General features: G+C 41.6%; 2 protein-coding genes across 3 annotated transcripts; both read left to right on the top strand.

Annotated features, from left to right (window-relative positions):
- The first annotated feature begins 373 nt into the window (after window positions 1-373).
- drgx (dorsal root ganglia homeobox) lies at window positions 374-6726 on the top strand. The gene is made up of 7 exons (XM_086258111.1): window positions 374-651; window positions 808-897; window positions 1708-1808; window positions 2398-2499; window positions 4170-4342; window positions 4659-4771; window positions 4878-6726. The coding sequence occupies exons 2-7, from the start codon at window positions 840-842 to the stop codon at window positions 5255-5257; spliced, it is 927 nt and encodes a 308-aa protein (XP_086114237.1). The 5' UTR covers window positions 374-651; window positions 808-839; the 3' UTR covers window positions 5258-6726.
- Window positions 6727-9294: 2568 nt separating this feature from the next.
- lg13h10orf71 (linkage group 13 C10orf71 homolog) lies at window positions 9295-24626 on the top strand. Of its 2 annotated transcripts, XM_086259639.1 has the most exons (3): window positions 9295-9565; window positions 11660-22709; window positions 22984-23154. In XM_086259639.1, the coding sequence occupies exons 2-3, from the start codon at window positions 11871-11873 to the stop codon at window positions 23002-23004; spliced, it is 10860 nt and encodes a 3619-aa protein (XP_086115765.1). In that variant the 5' UTR covers window positions 9295-9565; window positions 11660-11870; the 3' UTR covers window positions 23005-23154. The 2 variants fall into 2 exon arrangements, with proteins under 2 accessions (XP_086115765.1, XP_086115764.1); XM_086259638.1 differs by having other exon boundaries at window positions 11660-24626.
- The last annotated feature ends 151 nt before the right edge of the window (window positions 24627-24777 follow it).

The raw sequence follows: 24777 nt of genomic DNA, 5'->3' as shown, positions 1-24777 counted from the left end.
ACCCCCTAACACACCCTGACGAGCAATTAAACCACCCGACAGTCAATCTAAAACCCAAAAGCAGTCATCCTGCTTTTTTTAATATATGAAAGAACCAAATAAAAAGTGCAGTGGGTATGTGTGCATGTTTATGGTTAGGGAATATGCTTGACTCTGGAATAACAATCACTTGTGATGAATTTTTTTGGCACCAGAGCAGAGCTGCCGTTTGCCACCCCGGGTATGTCTTTCCTCTCCTCCTTTCTGTCTTTCTCTGACACACACACACACACACACACACACACACACACACACACACACACACACCAGGGGTTGGGGGTGAGAAAGACAAAGCCGTGATAATCCGATTAAGACCAATTAGGCGTGAGATTCTGCGACACTAGCTGAAAGCCTTAACACTCTGTAGACAGTTATACAGTTATAGAGACATCTGGACACTCCCAGAGAGAAATAGAGAGACAGACAGAGAGAGAGAAGTGAGTAGTGTGTGGGGGTGCGTGTGAGTGTGTGTGTTTGCAGGAGCGAGAGAAAGAGTGTGGGGGGAGCGAGAGACAGAGAGATCTGGACACTCCCAGGCAGAGAGTCGGTGGAAGTGCAGCAGCCACTTCTCTCCGAAGCGCTAACTCACTCACATCAGCATCCTCACCGCAGGTAGGATGCTCTCACACATTAACTTTGAATCTCGCCAAATCCCGCGCGGTTCCGCATCTTCTGCTGACGGTTTAAGAGTGTTTTTGTTGCTCCCGTCACAAATCTGCATTATTCTAGGTCTGTGGGTTTAAGCTGAAACTTTTGTCTTTGTTCCAGGTTCCGTTTCGGAGTCTCTTAAGCGCGCAAAGATGTTCTACTTCCACTGTCCACCTCAGCTGGACGGAGAGTGCTGTCGCTCCAACACGCGTAAGTTCGCTGTCTCGCTGTTTTTTCCAGCTACGGATTATTTCTAACGTTACTCTTAAAGTTGTTCTCTGTAAACTTTTGTGATGTTTAGACAGCGCGCGGTGATTCTGCGCGTAAAGTGTGTGTGTGCTGTCGGAGACTTGAGAATGGGCCCGAATTTATCATTACTTTCTCTAAATCATTATAATATAATCATTTAACACAATGTGTTGTTAGTAATTGTTAATTAAAACAACACCGACTTATAAAATGTATTTTTTATGTCGTGGTAATATGTAACTAAAACTAGGTAAGTCAAACTGTTTCGGTTGTGAATCTGAATATCGCATGTAAAACACTCTTTTCAAATTTTAACTTGAAATTGTTGGTTGCTTATTGCATCTCTGGTATTATTTATACAAGTCCAAAACAGCAGCCGGTATATTTCCCCACACAAATTCATGTATGTATGTAAAGGGTTAAGTCTGATTTTCTCTCTGCTCTCTTTTGGTGAGAAGAGCTGGTGGTTTGGCCCCGGGGCAGAAGGGGCGTTTTGTCCCGGGCACAGATGTTGGGTGTCATGGCTTTTAGTCCGCCATGGTTCCCCTTAGACACCTAACGTCAATGTTTCATGCAACTAATGGAAACACAAAATGTGCCTGCTTTGGCTAATATTTGTATTTTTATAGCCTTTCTTTTATCACTTTTATCACTGAACTTACCTAAATACATCATGAAGTTATTAACTCCTTATTAAAGCAGTATTATTATTATTATTATTATTTTTAAGTGATTGAATTGTTTCCAATTTCCCTCTCTCTCTTTTTTCAGTGAATTCAGGCGGATTTGGCAACCACGCCCCAACTGATTTTGACGATGGATTTCTACGTAGGAAACAGCGCAGAAACAGAACAACATTTACTTTGCAACAGGTAATTATTTACCAGAACAAATTAAAAAAAAATACACACATATATATAGGCTATATGCAAATCAGAGAAAAAGAAATGGGCCTAGCTGAAACTTCTCTTAAAGCAAAGCAGGTGTAGGGCGCTCTAGCTTTCAACAGGAGGAGGAAATAAATACAAAGTTGGGCAAGTTTTCTATTTTAAGGCAGGGGGAATTTCCCTGATATTCACCACAGACATAAAAAATAAAATAAAAATAAAACCTTTATCCCAAATTTATTTCCAAAAGCCCAGAGGCAATGATGCCATAAAATCATATGAAAATAGAAGACGACAAAAGATCTGTTGATTATTTTTATTATAATTGTGGATTGTCACGCGTGTATTTAACTGTAAGTACTTACAATTACAGGCTAATCTTTGACATCTTTATTTAGCGTTATTCACTATGTCTCTTTACAAAAAGAAAGAAAGAAAGAAAGAAAGAAAGAAAGAAAGAAAGAAAGAAAGAAAGAAAGAAAGAAAGAAAGAGAATAGTCTGCTTATATTCAAATCAACTGGCAAATCATTTTAATAATTAAAAGTCTGCCCTCTGTTTTTTGCCAATGTGCAGTTGGAGGCTTTGGAGGCTGTTTTCGCCCAGACCCACTACCCGGACGTGTTCACGCGGGAGGAGCTGGCAATGAAGATCAACCTGACCGAGGCCAGGGTGCAGGTATGGCTGCAGCAGTGGTGTGTCCTGGGCACGTTTGACCATGCAAGAGAGGGTAAATTAAGGCACTCTGTCATTCCGGCTATGCACTTTAATAACATCAACATAATGGTGAATATTAGATTAGCTTGATTAATCGGTCATTCATAATTAACCAGCGATAATGTTCTTCACTAATTTGTCCGCGTCTCTGAGGTAGGAATACATCATCCGCGCAGATCTCGTTCTCGTGACACAGCCAGAAAAGAGAGAGAGAAAAAACGTGTTTTAAAAGAGGGCAAAGTCCGTAGCCTCCACAACTCCCCTTTCCTATCTCCCTGATCCTATCACACACGCGCGCGTACATAAAAGAAAAAATGGGCAAGCATGCACCTTAAATGTGCCAATTTATATTCCGCTCCTGCCCTGCACATATGCGCGGTTATAAACTTGGCCAGATGTAATTAAGTTATGTGTCCTGTATGTAATTTCCTGCATTCCAGATTTGCTTTTGGGTTTTGTTGTGCGCGCAGATCTAATTGTGGGAAATATAATAGTTTGCCTTTTGTTCCCCAGGGTCATCTTACTATCGCTTAAACCCAATGGCTGGGTTGATAATGGAATCCAGCGCTGTAAATTAGGGATTGTAAACAAATTATTCCCCTCCTAATCCGATTACCACATTCCTATTATTAAATCTGAACATGAATCCACCGCAGTATGCAGGGATATTAAACTTACATTATTATTAGAAAATAAATTTCCTTTCTGTTGTAGTGTTGTTGCCCCCCCTCTTTTTTGTGTGTAAAGTGTCAATGGGCCTCCCCCGCATTAAGAGCACGCCGCAAATTGAGATTAATGGAGCAATTATAGCCCATTCAGAGATGGGTGTGTGTGGGGGGGCGCGACTTCTAGCTGGAAGGTGCAGGGGTGAGATAAGTCCATCGGCTGTATTGTTGTCCTGCCACCAAAATGTTGTCCTTTCTTTATGCCGAATGAATGCATGTGTTTTGTTTGGCTGTTGACATCATTTATACCCCCGGTACAATAGCAGGGATGCAGAGCACATGCACACCGACTCTAACCTCCATTCACACATCATGATTAATGCCTGCTAGAACCAAGTCCTAATCGAATCTGATGTTGTCAAACAATCACTAAATAGGGAAATAAACGACTTCATCATTGCCGCCTCTCTCTTGGGCAGCACAACTGTCAGTGGGAAGTCATTAAAATATGATAATGAAAAATTGCTCAATTAAATGTTGTTATAGGCACTGACCTTCATTCGATTAAGATACCAGAACTTGGCTATATGTGCTCTCAGCTCTGTGGATGCTGAAGGTTTTGGGGCTAAGTCAGGGACTGTGGGAAATCAGAGCATTGCTTTGACAGGTTCAAATGCCACTTGATAAGAGAGGTCACAGAACAAAGGAAGTAGGGAATATTTCTTTTAACTTTACTGTTAACAAGATTTCAAAAATTGGGAATATATATATTTAATGTAGTTTCAATTTCTCTCAATATTACGCAAGTTAGATTACAAGCCTAAATCCAAGGAATTAAACTGAAATTATTGATGTGTCATTAGGCCCATTTTAGAATTCCAGTTTTAATTTATGGTTTAATTAATTTGTTGTACTTTTTTATTTTTTCACATTTTTAATTAATATTATTTTTTTTGTCAAATGCAGGTTTGGTTTCAGAACCGCAGAGCAAAGTGGAGGAAGACAGAGCGAGGGAGCTCGGACCCTGAAGGAGGGAAAGAGCAGATGAGTGAGGGAACTCCTCCATCTCGCAGCATCAACTCTCAGTCCCCAGTGGACCAGGGCAGAAAACAGAAAGAACCACTGGAGATGCAGCCAAGGTGAGAAGAGACAGACAGACGACCGTCGTCACAGTTATCTTAGTGAAACAGCGTCCTGTTAAAGGGGAAATTTGTGACGCACTGTCGGCCAGACTAGAATTTTTTTTTTCTTCAAAACTCTGATAGCCAACATTAACTTCTGGAGAAAGCTCCATATCGTTAGTCAATAATTCTAATTCATTAGTGTATTTTGGAAATAGCTGTAGATATTTCTAGATATATATTACTAGAATAAATTGTCTGCTTAAAGTTATACCTGGATATTTAAGTACTAAGTAATTCCTAATACTTAATTAAGTATTTGTTCTCTCTCCAGTATCAACAGGACAGTGGGTCCTGGTGGTCCCTTCTTTCCATCCTGCTTACCAGGCACCCTCCTTAACTCTGCCACCTATGCCCAGGCTCTCTCGCAGGTCGCCACTCTGAAAGGTAAATATGATTTTTGTTAACTGATGAATAAAGATGGTAATAAAGATGATGAAGATCTATTTTTTAAGTTGTCTTATCACAAATTCCACTGATTCTCATTTTTCAGGTAATGGCTTGTGCTCGTGCTGCGTTTCGGACCCCATGGGCTTGTCCTTCCTGCCACCCTATGGTTGTCAGGGTAACCGCACAGCCAGTGTGGCCGCCCTGCGCATGAAGGCCCGTGAGCACTCTGAGGCAGTGCTGCAGTCTGCTAACCTGCTTGGTGCAGCAACCGGACCAGGTGCCAGCGTGGGAGTCCTGTCAGGAGTCGGCGTGAGCGCAGCTGGGGTGGTAAGACCCTCGGTGGGTCCTCCCATTGAGGTGTCAGGCGCTGTCGGAAGAGGGGGAGATAGCTCCAGTCCCACCTTGGCCTCCAAGGTCCCAGTCCTGGGCAGCAGTCCTGACAAGCACCCTCACTGCCCTAAGGAACCACTGGAGAAAAAGTGAAGGCGCTGGACACAAACGTGGATGTACCGATACTCTAAATCTGTGTGACTGTGCCTGCTGTAACTACTCGACCCTGGCTGTATGAGAAACTAAGCACAAATGACTGACTCCAGAAACAGCCTGGGACGGACTTTTCTCATATCACACTGTGTGGATGAAAACATTTAACTATTTATTTGACAGTAAGTTATGATTGTGAGAAATGCTCAGTAACTGGGGCCTCGTTCCCTCATAAAAGCACAACTGTGGTTTTTGGATCTATTATCTGTCTTCATGCCCTCTTGGACTCTTTCGATGGACTTACATAGATACAATATGTGTGCGACAAAGACATATTTGATAATGTGAATTTAAATAATCCTGATGTTGTTCCTCTCATTTTCATTAGGAGGTCTGGTGGTTACCTTGTAAACATTAATGCATGTAAACTGTAAGTGTGCAAATGGCTGGCAGGACAGTGAAGAGTTTTGCAGGATTTTGGGCAATATATTGTTTATGGCATCAGGTCAAGCAATCGCCTCTCATTCTTTTGAGTTTAAAAGTGAAAGTGCACTTTAATATTAATCAGGCATTTTAAGTGTAAATGTGTACATGTGCTAGACTATGTGTGAACCCCAGGCAGGCTAAAGCAGACTCAGCGAGAGAGCGGCAGTTGTCCCTTCCACTCTGTTAGCACATCTGTAGTGCCAGCAGACAGGGAACACACCAGTCCTGTTGTGACATGTTCTTTAAAACAATTAAAGATGTACTCGCTCATGTTCCTCTCCTGTTGCCTCTCGCTCCAGCCATCTGTTCTAATACATTATTTATCAGCTTCCTTTAAAGCTGGGAGAGGAGAGCATTCGTGACTCTTATTATTTATTTACTTTTAGGAACGCTTGCGCTCACCCCTCCTCTCTGCGAGCCTTTTTTTAATTTTTATTTTTAATAAACCCCATTAAAGATGATATATGCTATTTGTTAATGTTGGATTTACATTTGAAAAAATATCATCTGTCATCACCTCAGGGCTCTTCACAACGTAGTTTATCACGGGCAATATATTTGTTGATTCATTATTCTTAAATATCTCCCCTCACTAGAATGACTCTTGACTATAAGATCGACTGATCAGACTGAGAATACTTAACCGCAGTGCACACAACCAGTAGTTGCTGATTCAATTTGCGTCCTTGAGGATTTTCAGGAAATTACTTTTGATAGTCAATAACACAATTAAGTAAACTACACACACATTATCATGAATAATTGATAAGAAATTATGTATTACCATGAAGTAGTGGTTCAATAATTGATGAGGCGACACCCTGGTGACACAGGAGAGGGAGATAATGTCAGAAGTCGTGCCAGGTTGTACACAGATCATCTTTTTCTTCTTTTTTTTCACACCATTATGTGTGCATGTTGTAAATATCTGAAAACTATACCAATAAAGTGAATCTTTTACTGATTGTGACTTTAAGACTTTTTGGTAGGATTTTTAATTTCTATGAACCCATGCAACATTCGTGTTACATTTTCAGAGAAAATCCCCAAATTTAGACAAAAGTTTCAACTGGAGGCCCTTTTTTTAATTTTACATATTTGATATCATAAAACACTGCAGGTATAGAAATATTGCATTATGTAGCGACTGCTCTCCTGGATCTAAAAATGGCCCAAATATTATTACCAAAAACATTGCGCCTTCATATAATGCTTTATCTTTAAGTGCATGAGAGAGCTCCAGAGCAAATATGTTGAGCCCAGTGACATGGCGGCTAATGATAACACAATATCCTTATACAAACCAGCTTCTTCTCCAGAATGTACCAGTATGGACGACGTAATCCGGCCAACTCATACAAAAGACACAGAAAAACACATTCGGTCTCTCCAAAATTGAATACAGCAGTTGTGGAATTTAATCATTAGCCAAAACAAAGGATGCTGAAGTTATAATGACTCCGATCATCATTAAGTTCTGCATGGTGCCCATAATTCACTGCTTTAATATTTCATAAACAAGTCAAGTTGGTGTTGACATTCAGCTGTACATGTGGCATCATTGATAATTTTCTGTCACCTAAAAAAAGTCCTGAGGCGGTTTTGTGGAGCATTGTTATATCAAATTAGCTGGAGAGTGGCCAGAAAAGCAGACAAACATGGTGAATACGGGGGACAGCAGTTGAACTCTGTTCTTACAGTGCAGTTAATGGGCTTCTTTTGTTGCAGTAATGAAATATTTTTGCAGGGATGTGGGGAAAAAATGTCCTGAAACAGGGAGACGCTGCGCACATGCACCCATCCACAGACGCACGCAGACAATATAAGACAGAAAGAGGCCGTACACTCAAGAAAGAGTCATCCATACATGCAGCTCCTTTTGCTTGACATTAGGTGCAACACTAAATTTTTACTATTTACATACCTAGCTCCCAAAGTCAGACATAAAGTGAATTCAGGCCTATGTCCAGTGAAGGGCCAAAACAACCTGCTAAAGTATCGTCTCTGCTTTTAATTCCTGCAGCGAAGCTGACCAATAACCCAATCAATTAGAATCAATTAGGCTCATTTCTGGATGGAGATTATACAAACAAAGCATATCTTAATGCAGCGAGTAATGTGCCTGTCTGCTGTTTGCCACATAACCACAGCTCTGCTCCCCCTTACTCAGCAGAAGGAAAAGCATCCTCAGCGTTTGTGATCAATGCTCACAGTCCCCGGCAGCTTCTCAATAAAGCTATTCTGAAGCAAAGCTGGAGAGCTGCATTGTACAAAAACTTGAGAGGTTTGTATCAAAAGTCCACATTTCTGCACAGAACTGTAAAAACTGGGTGTTTTGTAATCTAAATTTGCCCACTAGAGGGACTTAGTGAGCAGGAAACTGATGTGAGTGGCATCATGTCTAACCTAAGTGGGGAAATTGAGCCTTTTGGTTTATGACATACAGATTATTCTTACTGAGGCATGTTACAAATGACAGTTTATCAATCAAAACAATTTTTTAAAAGACCGTACTCGTAGATTAAAGGCCCAAAAGTAAATAGCAAAACAAGATTTTATGACAGCAACTTGCATCTGTTATTGATATGAGTGGAACATACAGCTGATTGTCAGCGACTGACTTGGTTTCAGGGTGGAGAGGAAAATAGAGCATGAGAAGGGCGTGTGGGTGGAGTCTGTTTAGAAGGGCGGAAAGAGATTAGTTAAAAAGGGATTACATCAGCCTTTCCTAAAGTTTAGTGAGCTCTACGTAAAACCATCTGTGTATGTGTGTGGGCATGTGCGGAGGAGTGCGTCTCCATTAAGGCCCATGTGTGTGTGTCCATCATCCTGTCAGGCCAGCCCTGCACCCGCCAAGAATCCCAGGAAACTATCTGCTGCAGCAATCTCCTATTATAGCAGCATGCTGTAGGAGGGGAAGGAGCTATGGGGGTGAAAGGGGGAGGTACAGTTCCTCCCCTTCCTTTGCCTTATGGCCTTTTCTGCTGGGGGTTGAGTGAGGCTGTAGTCAGGGAGATTAGACGGGCCATGGTTTGAGTACTGTAATAAAGTGAAAATTCAGGTTAAAATTAACCTCTCAGACATGATGTGTCAAACAAAAAATAAAAGGAAATAGATGGGGGGGGGGAAAGCCCAACAATGATAGAAAAATAAATTCCCTCATTTTGGTCTCCAACATGAAGCTTCATTCAAGCAAAGTGGCTGGAGGCCACTTGTTGACACTCAATATAGTGCTTGTCAGTTCTGTTCAACAAAGAAGGTGGCACTTGAGTGCAACACAATCAAGTTATTTCTGTCTCCCAGAAGGGCACCCAAGCTACAGCCCCTCCATACACCCTCCCAAACACTCAGCACCATAGCACATCCTCAGGAAATTAGTGTTTTCTCCTGGTTTAGATCTTGCAACCTCCTCACAAACTTGCAATACGTTTCCAGTTTACTGACAGTTAGCTCTGGCTGCTAATGGCCAATAGTAGCTGTCCAGATTTATAAATAGTTGAGAGGCTGTTTGTTTCATCCATCTGACACTCGACACCAAAGGATTTCACAGACCCACATGCTAGCCCGAGTCCTCATTCTGGTCCCCCATGGTGGACACTCTCCCTGGGACAACTCCTCTATTTCTGTCTAGTCTCCAGCCCCAAGTCCTGCTAGCGGCTCAGAGACCTGACAGTGGACTACATAGAGGGGTTTTTTGGATTTCTGAGAGCTGAAGCTGTGAGAGGGGACAGATCAGATCAGCGTCAAAGGCTTTTTTAAAGAGATGAAACACTTTTGAGGAGTTTACAACAAGGCGCAAATTATGGAATATAAAACTCAAAGGTAAGACAAGAATCTCAGTGTGCATTCTTGTTCATATTTGAAAGAAATACATGAAAAATGCCCCCAAAAAACATGACCATAACAGATGTACATAACATTACTCTTAAGCTTGGAATTTCAATGATTTTCACACAGATAAGAAAGGTAAGAGATAAGAAAATCTCTGATCCCATTTGTAAAAAGGTAATACAAATTGACTTACTGAAGCTACTGTGCAGTGTTTAGCTGCACTTATAGAATTTGGTTTTGTTCCACTGAAACTTGCTGACATCAGCAAACATTTACTGTTATCCTTTGAGAAGGTACAGAGACATTCCTGTTCAGTCTTCCTTTGGACTGGATTGGAGTCCCATCTGAAAACGAGTCATCTTTGGTGTCAGGTTTAAGCTGGAGACCCGTCACTGCACAAAAATAAACCTGTCACATGCAAGAATGGGCTGAAATCAAGCTGGCAGTTTTACAAGACACCACTGCAAAAAAAAAAAAAAAAAAAAAATGCAGCTGAATGAGGGATGGCTATCAAAATTGTGCACGTCTTTAATGCTTCTTTTTTAAGAAGTCTCTCTCTATATACCAAATGTTTTGTTTGAGTCAAGACAGACTGGGATGAAAACAAAAATCTAAAATGTTTTAATTGCTTTGATCGTTTTCTCAATGTTTCTTTTAATACACTGAAAGAAGATACTTGCTGTGAGTGTACTGGGACAATGCAAAGACATGGAACATGTGGCCTTGTTCAAGCTACTGCGTTTTTGTTTTTGTTTTTTTTTTGCTTAATAGAGAAACGTGTTGCATTATAGTTTTAAACTTCTTTTTATTTCTGCGTCGCTCTTATTAGATGCTGATGTAGTCGGTCAGTACAGCAGTGTGGTGAGTAACTGTGTTATAGATGTGTATCAGATGGATAGCCTCCAGGTCAAAAGATATTAATGAACCACTGAGTACTCTGAGCAAGGTGATGGCTGCTTGGCAGCTGCATAGTATTTAACCAAAATATACCCATGATATTACCCATTTACAGTACAACAGAAGAAGAATGTGATACCTCACCTATATCCTGCAGCCGGGAAGAAACAAACTACATTATTGCAGATATGTTAAACTATATTTTAATATATAACCCAGGGTTTGTGATTTGTAGAATTGTGGATATATTTTCTAATTCAGTTTAGTGAATTTTGAAGCCCACCACAAGAAGTTCATGAGTGTAAATAATAGGAAAAGTAAAGCTTCTGTGTCAGCTGTTCTACTACTTAGATCTTACATGTGGCCTTGGATGTTTTGAGTTTCATTTAGATTAAGGCTTTGCATGTTTATTTATGAAAGAAGAACATTCTTTGTAATTAATGATAATTTAAAGGAGTCTAAATGACATATAGTTTGTTTGAAAAAATCGATAACAGATTATGCACTTTACTGGCAGTAGATTAGGTAATTTATACATGTAAAATCCCAGAATAGTAAGAGCTATGCTTAAGGATATTATAATCTAATTTTCACCCCCTATGTAAAGAAAAAAAAGTTTCAGTGTCACACTTGACAAGTCCTAATAAGATGTTTTCCCTCTTTGACTAGACAGGAAACAGGCTGATTGAAGATCAGCAGCATTAGTGACTTGAAAATGTGACATTATGTGCTCATTTCAAGCTCTGATTACTCAGTTTCTGTCTTGCACTGCGAAGTCAATTTGTGGTGCATGCGTGCCCATCTAAATTTGTACAGATGCATCTTGATTACCCTAAATAACTCACGTGAGGCTGTCTTCGCCGCGCCTAGCAACAGTGTAGTTTTATTCACAACATGTCTCTGATCTCTGAAGGTCACGGTGATTGAGTGGAAGGATTTACAGCGCTGTTTTCAGAACCACATACAGTACATTGTGGCTTAATGCAAAAGAAAATTTAAACGTATCAAGACCAGCAACCAAAAACTTAAGCACCACAACAAATGACATAGGAGGGAATATTGTATATATTTTAGTCTTTGGATAAGTTTGCAATAAATTGAGCAAAATAGTGTTATGAAACTGTGTTTTATACAGTGATGGATTACAGCACTCATCCTAGCCTATTTCCCATTTCCTTTTTCTTCTAGGAAAACAACAAACTCTGGGATTGTTTTGGAGACAGGCCAGCTAAATGGCATGATGCCGTAGGAGCTACTGGCTTTACAAAATCCTGACCCAGGGCCCTAAATTCTGGGTGCAGCAGCTCCAGCAGCAGGCAGAGTGTGTAATTTTGAGGTCTATGTTTGCATGAATGTTTGAACAACTGAAGGCAGACATTTTTGTTTGCAATTCTGCATCATGACCTCCGTTGAGAAGCGCCGCTCTGGCCGAAAGAGTGGCGGGCATCGAAGGCACAGCGATGGAGGCTACAGCGACACCTCCAGCGGTGGGTCCTTCTTGGATGAGAATGACCGTGAGGTCTGCAGTCTGACAGACAGGGCATTCAGGAGTCTCTGTATCGGCGATGAAGCTGTTTATAATGACTCAGACCTAAGTCTGTCTTCACCCTGCACTCAGAGAGACAGACAGCTGGCCTTTAGCCAGAGCGGACAGGACAGAGAGGACGGAGAGGACAGAGAAAGGGAAGAACTTAAGAGAGCTGCACGTGAGAACTTCAGCCTCAAGGTGCAGCAGTATGGACAGGACTGGAGCCATGGAAGAATGTATGGAGGTGAGATTCACAGAGATCCACAATGGGAGGTTCATGGAGAAAGGACACAGGGGAGGATTTCTGCCACATTCCAGCACTCCGTTGTGGAAACCTCTCAAAAGGAAACATCTTTAAAGGAGGAACGGCTCAACTTTCTCAGCAATGGAGCCACAGAGTTGAGTTCACAGCAACGCAAAAGCAACTCCAGAGTTTCCTCTCTCATCAGAGCATTTAATTCTGAGCGAAACAGGGATGGAGTAGGAATGGATGACAAAATCAGAGAGTGGAAAGATGAGACGAGCTGGGACAAATCAGCTCTAATGAGTATCCAGAGGGAACTTTCTGAATTCTCTACATCATACCAGCAAAATTTTCACAGCAGTCATTTCCCCTCTTCTGGTTCATTCTCATATGGAGACAACAACCTCCACTCCTTTGGATCTGATGTAGCAGCAGTGTCTCACAGTTCTGCATCTTCTTTTATGAGATCTTCACACAATAAACAGAGCATGTGCACACAGGTCAACTGCAACTCTAATGTCTTTATACACAGCGAGTTTAGTCCCTTCAAGGTGTGGAGGGACCATAACAGGTTTCCCTTCCAGCAAGGACAAATCTCAGGCTTTATGCACCGTTCCGAGTTCGCTAAATGGTATGAGACACCTATGTACAAGGAGCCTTCACAGATGGGTCAACCACAGGGTCATTATACAGGTATCAGACGGCCAAGGAGTAACTTGGCACCCATGATTTCACCATCTCTTCCACGTTCCACCTCGACATCTACAGTGCTACAGAACGCTTCAGCTGTGGAGAAACGCTGTGAGTCAGAGTTGGCAGGTAATTACCCGTACAGAAAAAGAAGCCAGAGTGTGGGAACCAACAGGCTTCCGTCCCATCGCCCATCGACTGCATCACCCACCATTGAGATGTCTCGACGTGTGAGGGACACCATCAGCTCTGTCAAAGCCCTCCAGCAGAAAATCAAAATGATGGCAGAGCAAAATATTACTACGGAAGTGACAGAAAACCAACAAACAGTACTTTACAGAAAAGAAAATGTAAGTCTTGGCAATAATGCAGTAACAGTGGCACCTAACGCTATTGGCAGTAACACAAGCACCACGCCATTTAACATCAGCCAGCTGCTGACACCTCTGGTCCATGCACATCAAGAAGCTGTTTCTTCTGATCTCCAACATTATGCAACTTCTCCTCAACCTGTAGAGCATTCTCCAGTACGAGCTGAAAGCAGGGGTGTGACTCCCGACATTAGGATGTCCACCTACAAATCCAGAGCCACGAGTCTGCTCTTCAATCTCAAAGACAACAGAAAACGAGTAAAAAGCACCTACAGTCCTACCAAATTTAAAGCAGCGGAGACGTCTGAGAACAACAAACAGCCACCAACGCACGAGTCTAGAGATACTGTGATAGATATCCCTGAATTTCCAGATTCAGAAATTCAATTTTCACAGCTACAAGAATCCAGCAGGACAAATGCTGCTATGAACCAGTATCGCATCCCAGAACTGTCACTTACAATGTCAAATTCTCAACCTGTAATGGCAACTACAGGCCAATATGCAGAATACTCTTTAAGCGATTACCAGAGAGCTCAGATGCAAGCCCAGATGGTTCATCACTCTGGGTTTACTGGATTTTTACCTGAAAACTACACCGGCAATAAGCTGGCTAATGGACAGAATCTCCATGAAGATTTAGCATCATTTGCTCCCTATAGGCAGGATACTATGGCTGATGTAGGAACGTTGGGAGGGGCTTTATACACACATAAAACACCTTATTCAGCTACAGAAACACCAAGGCTAAATGCTGACAACAATCAAAGTGGAGAATATTTAATAAGCAAGCCAAACATTGAACAACCTTTTAATGAAACAGTGGGAAGGCTATTCACAAAGGTGGAGAAATGTGAGCAGCTCAAACACAACAAACATGATTACAGTAATGTCTCCTTACAGGATAAGTGGAGGCAGACAAACAGCCAAGATACAGAAAAGCTCAGCATGAATGCAACTATCTCTCCATGGAAACAAGAAACAGCTACTTTAATGGAAAAGACAAGGCAAGAAAGTCACCAGGACAAAAGAGTGCTTCAAACACATTCTGGATGTAATGAGAAAACTGATTTGAAAGATCATTATTTTAAACAGGATTATAACAAATATAATGACAATGAATGTATAAGCCATCAGATGTTTTCTTCTGCTAAAGACAAACATATAGGCATGGGTGAAACAAGTCAAAGAAAACAATATATGCAAATTCCAAGGGGACACGAGGTCCAGAGTCTTCAGCCTTCAGAAGTGAAACCACAGTCTGAACATAATATACACATAAATTCATTTAACCCAGACAAAACATCTGCCCCCCAAATAGCAGAGCAGATGACGGAGAGACAGTTTGCTGAGGTCAAGGCTAAACAGGTCATGGCAGAACATATAAAATCCCACCACACCCAGGCAGAGGTGGCAAAAGTTCAGCAGGGGGCTCAAGTGGAGCAGCCTAAAGCAGAACCCTCTAAGTTAATTTTAGCAGGGCAGAATGATTCGCAGAAAGACGCAGCAGAGCGGGTCAAATCAGGACTAATAAAGGAGGAGAGAGGGAAACAACCCCAAGCAGAACATATTAAAGAAAATAAAGAGGAGAAGATAAAAGGAGAACAAACAAGACAGTTCAGAAAAAAACAACCAGAGCTTGCCAGAGAGGAGCAGACAAAGGCTGAACAAACCAGAGTACACGAGGTAAGAGATGAGCCAAGAAATATCACAGAGGAAGCAAGAGCTGAGCACATTAAAAAGGAGCAGGGTAAGCAGGTCAAAGCGGAACGAGCTGAAACAGAGAAGCTAAAAGAAGAGCACATAAAAACTGAACTGGCAAAAACCGAGCAGGCTTGGCAGACGAGAATAGAGGAAGCTAAAACTGAACAGGCCACAGAAAATTGGATCAATGTAGCACAAGTCCAGCAAATGGAGGTAACCACTGAACAAGTTAAGAAAGAGCAGACAGAAACAGAACAATCTGGAACAGAAAAGGTTAATGTAAAAACGGCCGGGGCGGAAAAAACAGAGCATGCAAAAGAGCAGCAAACTGAAGCAAAAGAAGTGAAGACAAATGTAGCTGAAGTGGAGAAGATCCAAACAGACCACATTAAAGCTGGGAGTTTCCGAAAAGCAAAGGAAGTAAAAGCTTCAGTTCATGTGAATATAGAGCAGTCTACAACAGGAACAAGCACAACGCAAGATGCTAAACCTGAAGTTGGAAAAGCAGAATGGGCAAAGCAGGAGCGAGCTAAAGCAGAGCTTATAAAAGCAGAAAGCATGCAGGAAATGTCAGCTAAACTCACAGCTAAACTAACGGCTGCACAACTGGTCAAAAGTGAGCCAGATAAAGTCAAGCAAGTCAAGACCGAGCTAGCTAAAGCTAAAGCAGAGTTAGCCAAAATAAAAGAGAAAATGAGATGTGAGCAAAAAGAGAAAGGCAGACATGCCATCATCATAAAAGAGGATGGCACTTCAAAGAACGATGTTCCTTTAAAGTTAAATATAAATGAAAAAGAGAATTACTTAAAGAAAGATAAGGAAGTTCAAAAGCGTCACCAGGAAGAAACAGTTATCAGAAAAGACAATGATCAATCCAGCAGAGGCAGTGATGATTATGAACATCTGAGAGAGAAATATGGCTGTACTAACAGAATTTCAACAGACAAAAACAATTCATCAGTGACAGGGAATGTCTTATTAAATGGTCCTTATGAAAAGCAAGTTTTACCTCCTAATAAAGTTGAGAAAGTAAATAAGGAGAAATCAACAGAAGAACACAGTCCTACAAGCAGATTTATCACAGCTAACCAAAAAAATATAGAGGAAGTAGGTGGCTTTAAATCCAGTGAAGTCTCTGAAAGTCAGCCTGTTTACAATGTGTCAGCCAAAGAATCCAAATTACCCAGTGCCAATTATTCTGTAACTAATGTAAATAACAGAGCAAATTTTGACACTGTTAGCGATAACATGAAGGACAACAGTGTTGAAAAATTGGAAAAATGCACCCCTGTGAAAGACACTGAGGTTTCACAGCAAAGAGATTCTGATTGGGTGAAACTGCTACCCCATGAAAGGAAACCTAAGTCAGCTGAGCACAATGTAGGCCCAAGTAAAGATCAGCATTTTATGCCTCCCAAATCACTGTCTCATAAAGAAAGAGCCATGACCAAGCAAGAGATTCTGACTTCCAAGATAAAAGCTCATGCTGAAAAGGAAATTTCAGCAATTAAAGAAAAGGGCTGTGCTATACGAGATGGATTCATATCCAAAAATTCTTCCAAGCAATTAGCTGGTAGTCAGACAGTTAAGATACGACAGAGGCCGCCATCGCAGGAGGCGTCTAAAAAGCATGAAAGTATAATGCCCAGTAATGCAACACTGAAACCTCAGATGGGATCTTTAGGAGTACAGATGGACCGTGTCAAGTCTGTTTCACCTTCAAGCTCTGCTACTATACCAGTTAAATCTGCAGCAACCACCACTCATAATATCATGAGCACAACTGAATGCTTGCTACAAAATCAAAAGCTGGAGTCCAAACCAATGCAAAATAAAGAGCAGCCACTCACGATCAACCAAGAAGAACAGAAAGCAGTTTATGCAGAAATATCTGGAAAACCAAAAGATGGAGGTAAAGACTCTTCAGATATAAAAGCTGACATTCCCAACAAAAAGGAAGAAGATCCTGCAGACACCACCTGTGTCAATGCTGCAAGCTCCAAACCTGTGATGACAGAAAAGGCTGAAAGTAAAGAAGAAGCTTATGTAGACTTAGCACCTTCACTAAACATTGTCTTTGGTCAGAAAAAAGAACCTGCAGCTGATCATAGCTTGCAGATTATGGGAATAATGGTAACTGTACACGAAAGAAAGCCAACTGTGAACACTGGTCAAGGGAATAACAATGCTCAAAACCATCTGAATGTAACAGAGAAAGAGAACAACAGTTCAGAACTGGATAAGTGTTCTCCCAACTCATGTCTAGAATTAACTGAAAGAAACACATCTTCAAATGAGGTCATAAAGAAAAATAACACGCAGGAAACAGAAGATCAGGCTAAATTTGTTAGAGAAAGTCATCCTGAAAATGTGCAAGAAACACCACTCTCAGAAGCAGTAAAGAACAATATGAAGATGTGTCAGGAAAGGACACATCCACAGCAGGATGGTTCTACTATGAATACAAAACCTCAGGGGGAAACACAGCCAGAAACCTTGACCAAAAAAGGTACCATCACTGTACCCGCTAAAAATACAGTGCCAGGTGAAACTCAACCCCTTCACCACAAAGAGGACATAAAAGCAAGACAAGGAAAGGATGACAACACAGATAAAATGCTAAGAGAGAGGACAGATGAAGAGAAAAATCCACAAAAAGTGCAAACAGCTCATAGCAATGAGAACTTAGCTGTCACAACAGTGAACACTGGAATCAACAACATGAATGATGCTGAAATGCTGATAAAGCAGGTCGCTAAGCAAGTTCTGAAAGAAGATATGACAAATGTGGACAATCAGGCCAGCATCAGCAATGTAGATGGCAAAACAGCACCGCTACTTGAGGAAAACAAACATGACTCTATAGTTCCAAAAATGTTAAACACCAGTCCTTCCAACAAGTTATTCAAAAATGAAAACACACATGGATCACACAAATTTCAATATAATGACAACCAAATCAGGGATAATAAAAAAGAGAACGATAACGTGCACATTGACAGCATCGCCATCAGAGTTGTACCATCAGTAACTGAGACGGATAACATGGCGATAGTTGGAAAAGAAGATGGTGCAACTTTGCCATTTGATCGAGTGCAAGGTAATAAAGAGAAAGAAGTTACATCATCTAGTTGCCAAGAAAAAGTTATCACTTTAAGCACAGAAGAACAAGCATGCACTGAGAGATCTAGTTCTGATGACACACATGTGCTGTCCAGTGTTAGAAAACTGTCTGATTCGCTGAAATTTAGCAATCAACAGAATAGCAACAATGCAACAAGCGAGAATACTCAATCTGAGAATGAAGAGCTTGAAAAAGTAAAGAAATGTGAGGAACTGGTGGGTGAATCAAGTGAACAACAAGCAAATGGAGACTACTTTCAAGTACAAGGGATAACAGAAACCAGTAATGAGCCACAGTACAATAGCAAAACTGATAGAGATGCATCAGAGGGAAGGGGACTTCCAGGGTTACCACCAAACAGAACAGCTGCCAGCAATGAAACACACAATGAAGGAAAGATTGAAGCCTTTGTGTTCACTGTGGATCAAAGTAAAAGAAAAACAACCGATTCAAGTACAGTTCAAGATGAAGATGCTAAAAGGAAAAATTGGGACGCAGAAGATAAGCTAGAATCAAAACAGACAGACAGATCTAGGAAGAGATGGAATAATAATGAAAATGCTAAGGCAGAACAAGCTAATCACATTAGAAAACAAACTGAGAACCACTCCACTGTATCGGCAACCGAAAGACAAAGTTCAAGAAATTCATTCCCAGCAAGGGAGAGCACATTTCAAGAAAAACCTGAAGTTAAAACAAAACCAAAAGGAAAGCTATCCACAACACCAGAGATATCAGCAATTGCAGACTATGCAAGGTTAAAAGTAATTGTTTCAGAGGACAGAGAAGCAAATACTTTTCAGGAATACCCACCCAACAAAAAGGAAGGATTCTTTCCACTAATACAGACCCGTCATAGCAGACGTCCTGTGTTTACTACTGACCCACATGAGAACTCTGTAAAAGAGAAAAGTTTGCCAGATAAGACAGAAATGAGTGCTAAGGTGAATAAAGTACCCAAACTACTAGTATTTCCCATCACAGACAAAGAGCATCAAAGAACAGGGATGTTCAAACTGGGAGAAAAAGAAAGACAAGATTCCAAAGTGAAGAAAAGCCCGGCAGACAATGCAGCAAAATATACCCAACACAAAGAAAGGAACCATTCACCAAAAACTCAGACAATACAAATATCTGAAGCTGGCTCCCAAAAGGGATACCAAGAAGATCAAACCGTTTGTCAGCCAAATAGTCATTCTTTGCAACCAGCAACATCATCTTTTGTAGTTAACGACTCTCTACATCCAACCATGGAGCAAATGCGCAACAGGAAAGAAAATTTTACCCAACAAATGCAAGATGGGAGATTTGAAAAACATCAAAATAAAGACCTGGGGCCTAAGACTGATGATGAGAGGACAGAAAAACTAAAAGAAGAAAGTCTTGAAACTCAGCATGGAATAATCATAGCAAAGCAGCAGCGTACGAAAAAACAATTAGAAGAAGAGCAAGCATTCATGTCTGAAGAGATAAAAAGAGAAGAAGACATGAAAATAAAGCATATATTGGATGAGAGTAGAGCTTCTCTGGCTGAAGAAGAGAGGAGAGCCACTCAGAGAGAAGAGGAGAGGAGAGCAAAAGAGCGTGAGGCCGTAGCTATTAAGATCAAGGAGAGGCGAGAGAAGCAGAGGGAAGCAGAGAGATCAGATGAAGAAACAAAATTCAAACAGAAAGAAGAGGATATTAGAGCAGAACAAAGAGAAGAAAAAGTGAGAATGAAAGAAATTGAGGAAAAGAAGAACAGAAGAATAGAGGAGCAACAGAGAGCTGCACAAGAAGAGCAACAGAGGAAAGCTGCACAAGAAGAGCAGCAAAAAAGAGCTGCACAAGAAGAGCAACAAAGAAAAGCTGCACAAGAAGAGCAACAAAGAAAAGCTGCACAAGAAGAGCAGCAAAAAAGAGCTGCACAAGAAGAGCAGCAAAAAAGAGCTGCACAAGAAGAGCAACAAAGAAGAGCTGTGTATGAAGAGCAACAAAAAAGAGCTGTGCAAGAAGAGCAACTAAGAAGAGCACAAGAAGAAAAACAGAGAGCTGCAGAAGAACTGAAAAGAAGAGCTGCACAAGAAGCGCATCAAAGGAGAGCTGTACAAGAAGAGCAACAAAGGAGAGCTGCACAAGAAGAGCAACAAAGGAGAGCTGCACAAGAAGAGCAACAGAGAAGAGCTGTGTATGAAGAGCATCAAACAATAGCACAAGAAGAAAAACAGAGGGTTGAAGAAGAACTGAAGAGAAGAGCTGCACAAGAAGAGCAACAAAGGAGAGCTGCACAAGAAGAGCAACAGAGAAGAGCTGTGCATGAAGAGCAACTAAGAATAGCACAAGAAGAAAAACAGTGGGTTGCTGAAGACCTTACAAGAAGAGCTGCACAAGAAGAGCAACAAAGGAGAGCTGCACAAGAAAAGCAACAGAAAAGAGCTGCACAAGAAGAGCAACAAAGGAGAGCTGCACAAGACGAGCAACAGAAAAGAGCTGCACAAGAAGAGCAACAAAGGAGAGCTGCACAAGAAGAGCAACAAAGGAGAGCTGCACAAGAAGAGCAACAAAGGAGAGCTGCACAAGACGAGCAACAGAGAAGAGCTGTACAAGAAGAGCAACAAAGGAGAGCTGCACAAGAAGAGCAGCAGAGAAGAGCTGCACAAGAAGAGCAACAAAGGAGAGCTGCACAAGAAGAGCAACAGAGAAGAGCTGTGCATGAAGAGCAACTAAGAATAGCACAAGAAGAAAAACAGTGGGTTGCTGAAGACCTTACAAGAAGAGCTGCACAAGAAGAGCAACAAATGAAAGCTGCACAAGAAAAGCAACAGAAAAGAGCTGCAGAAGAAGAGCAACAAAGGAGAGCTGCACAAGACGAGCAACAAAAAAGAGCTGTACAAGAAGAGCAACAAAGAAGAGCTGCACAAGAAGAGCAACAAAGGAGAGCTGCACAAGAAGAGCAACAAAGGAGAGCTGCACAAGAAGAGCAACAAAGGAGAGCTGCACAAGAAGAGCAACAAAGGAGAGCTGCACAAGAAGAGCAACAGAGAAGAGCTGTACAAGAAGAGCAACAAAGGAGAGCTGCACAAGACAAGCAACAAAGAAGAGCTGTGCATGAAGAGCAACTGAGAGTAGCACAAGAAAAACAAAGGGCTGCCGAAGAACTGAAAAGAAGAGCTGCACAAGAAGAGCAACAGAGGAAAACTACACAAGAAAAGCTACAGAGAGCTGCAGAAGAAGAGCTACAGATGAGAGTAGCTCAAAGAGAGCAACAAAGGAGAGCATTTCAGGAGATTCAACAGAGGAAAGCAGCTTTGATTGAGGAACAACGACAGATTGAGGAGAAGATACTTGCCAATACTGAGGCAGACAATAAAAGAAAACCAAGAGAAGGAGATAAAGTTTTGCATATTTCAGAAGAGGAAAGGATTGAACAGATACAAATGGAAGAGCAAAAGAGACAAAGGCAGAAAAAGGAAGAATGGATGAGAACTCAAACAGGGGAGGCAGAAATGAGAGCTGTAGAAAGAGTAAACATCATAAAGGAAGAAAAGCAAGCCAACGAGAGACCTAAACTTCATGAAAACAGCCAAGAAGCACTGAAAAATGAGATGAGAGTGGAAAAAGAAGGCATGCTAGCTCAAAGAGAGAATAACATCAAGGCTAACAAGAGGGAAGAAGAAAAGGTAACAGCTGACAGTGAGAAGGTGAGAGATAATCGGAGAGAGGAAAAAAGAGTAGCACAGGTGGATGCTCTCCAGTACTATGCCATTACTTCAACAGAATCAGAGACAAAACAAAGAGAAAGGCAACTATGCTCCCCTTCACCCTCCCAACAAAGAAACAATCTATCAGAAAATGAGTCAACTGAGTCCCACGGGTCCCACACGAGATCTTATAGACCCCATGCCCCTGCATCTCCAGCTCCATCTCTGCCCCGATCCAACACTTCCTCACCTGCTCTAGGAGTCAAGCCCTTAATGTTCAGAGTAAAGGACAACACCTTCAGAGGTTCCGCTTCCACCAAATCGGTTAAGCCACGATTCTATAAGAGCTTTGGAGACGATGTCCGGGTGGGTTCACCCAGTGACAGGGGATTAGAGAAAAGAGAGGAAGGACAGGAGAAAATAAGACACAGTGCTGGAACTCCTGTCCAGCATCACACAGGTTTAAATAGACTCACTGCTGTCAGTGAATCTTCAACTTTCCAGTCAGCATCTTCACCACAGGATCACTCAGCCCCTATCCCTCATTATAGGCCCTATTCCAGGAGAAGCATTGCTATGGAGGAAGATGACTCACGCTCTCTTATCAGCAATATGTCTGAAGATGTGGAAAGTTTTGCCACCAGTGCAGCAGACCTTGCAGACATACGAGGTCTTTATGACTACGAGAGACCAGAATCAGCATGTAGCTTCAGCAGTGATGTGTCCCGTTCTTTGGGCAAGCCTCCAGCTGTTCCCCCAAAGAGTGAGAAAGCCCTACGGAGGGCTCAAAGGCTAACTACCCGGAGAATGAAGAAAGAGTTGTCCAAAGTTGGCGCAGACAGCCTTTCTGGAGTTGAGAAAGATGTCTCCACTATTCGTTCCTCTTCATCCACTGAGGTACGATCCTCTAATCGCCATGCTATGGCTTCCCCTCATTTTTCCTCACCTGTCTCCCTTGCTAATGCTCCTGTGTCAGGGTCCAGCTTGCCTTCCACCCATACAGAACACCACTCTTTCCACGCTTCCCCTCATGCCACTGGTCCTATTTCTATCCCTCATACTGCCGCCGTTTCCCTCCCTGGTGTGTCTCATTATGCTACTGGCCCTGCTTCCCATACTGCTGCTCCTAAGACTGTTGCTCATGTTCCCTCTTCTCCCACTTTCCACCAAGCCCACCACCCAGCTCCAGTGACACAGTATCATGTAGAGTCAAGCTATCCCCAGGCCTACCCTCTGACCCAGCGCAAGGTGCTGCAAGACCCCGGTTCTGGTCAGTATTTTGTAGTGGACCTGCCTGTTCAAGTGAAAAAGAAGACTTTCTTTGACCCACAGACAGGAAAGTATATCCAACTGAATGTGCGCGAGTCTGGCAAGAGCATCTCACAACCTCAACCCCAGCAAACATGCCCACAGCCTGAGATGCAGATCAAGTCCCAGCAACAGCCCTTCTCCCAGACTTTTCCTGCTGGCAAACCCTTTGTGCTTTATCAAGGGTCCCACGGTTATCCCCAACACTACCAGCCTGCAAGTATCAATTCCCTGCATCCCAACAAGTCGCAGGTTCCTGCAACTCTCCACCAGAACCAGCAGCCTGGACATCAGGCTTTTGAACTGGGACAAAACTCTGAAGGGCATCGCTACAGTCCAGAGAAGACCCCGTACATGGACACGGTTAATGACAAAGACAAAACATATAACACAATTTACAGCACACATGGCTCATATGAGTCGTTCCCAGAGTGTGACACAAACAGCCAGCTTGCAGGAAGCTCAGTTTGTGAAAATGATAACTCAGCCCACTCGCAATATAATCCTCGTGATATAACAGCTATGAGTGAACTGGAGGACTTTATGGAGGTGTCTGATTGGTGAGAGTAAAAACTGATATTAAATATTTAATAAAGTAAAGAGTGAATGGATCATAATATACATGATTTTAAGTGGTTGCAAATGACTTTTTCAAGTGAAAATAGTCTCAGAATGTTTTTGGTTTGTAGTTTTAATAAGTCTCTATAGCAAACTGTTATATTGTTTCTGCTTTTGGAGATTCGCTGTTGATTTACTTGTTTTACAGAGTTCACCATTCCATTTGACTTTGAATGTGAGAAGCTAAGCTATGCTTCTTGTGTAAACAGTGTCATTAGCACTGCCTGTTCAACCTAACTGCATTTTATTATATATCATACGGTATATCAAAAGTTGTTTGGAAAAACTTTTGCTACTGACAAGCCTGCTTTACCTTTAAGCACAAATTGGAGATTTTGAGATTCAGAAGCATAGTTTTTTAATTCAGCCATGTATGAAGTGAAAAAATGGTGATGTGGCTGTTGCTGTTTTTAAGAATTAATATCATACAGTAGTCTATTTTTATAGCTGAATGTTTGTAAAAATTGTTTGGTTGCTGTGAAACAGTAGCGTGAAATGGGCTGAATCAGATAATAATCGATTAATAATTTCTCATCACGGTGTATTTTAAACCTCTTTGTAAAAGTTAGAAATAACCCAAAAGGAAAAGATAAAAAGGTTCATGCAAGAGGCTGATTTTATTTTACAACCATAATATAATGTAATATAATGACATCTTGTTCTGACTTCTGAAATGTACCCTGGGCCTGAGTGATTCAAAATGAAGAGTCTTTTTATGATTGCATAAGACAATTACAATGTGCTATTGTAATGTGCAGTAATATGTCCTGAGAGATAAAGGAAAATAACACTTTGTTGATGGCATTTATTTTGTGTCCTTTTTACTGTATGAAGCAATCCAAATGTTTAAATCTTTTAATATTATACCCACGAGAGTGTGAAAATGTGCCTTCTTTTATTTCCCTTGATCCACACACTCCAATTAAATGTACGGTGCTGTGGTGAGAATGCATGCCTATACTCTCCAGTTTAACATAACCATACAGCTGATCCCCTGAGAAGCAGTAACCTGCTTTGACCACTGTGGGGCAGAGCAGAG

This window comes from Aulonocara sp. 'chitande type north' Nkhata Bay, linkage group LG13 (assembly GCF_057382095.1).
Source record: "Aulonocara sp. 'chitande type north' Nkhata Bay isolate Kocher_YH1m ecotype deep benthic linkage group LG13, A_spYH_male_GT1.1, whole genome shotgun sequence".
Lineage (NCBI taxonomy): Eukaryota > Metazoa > Chordata > Actinopteri > Cichliformes > Cichlidae > Aulonocara > Aulonocara sp. 'chitande type north' Nkhata Bay.
This window is presented reverse-complemented; position numbering and strand designations above follow the sequence as displayed.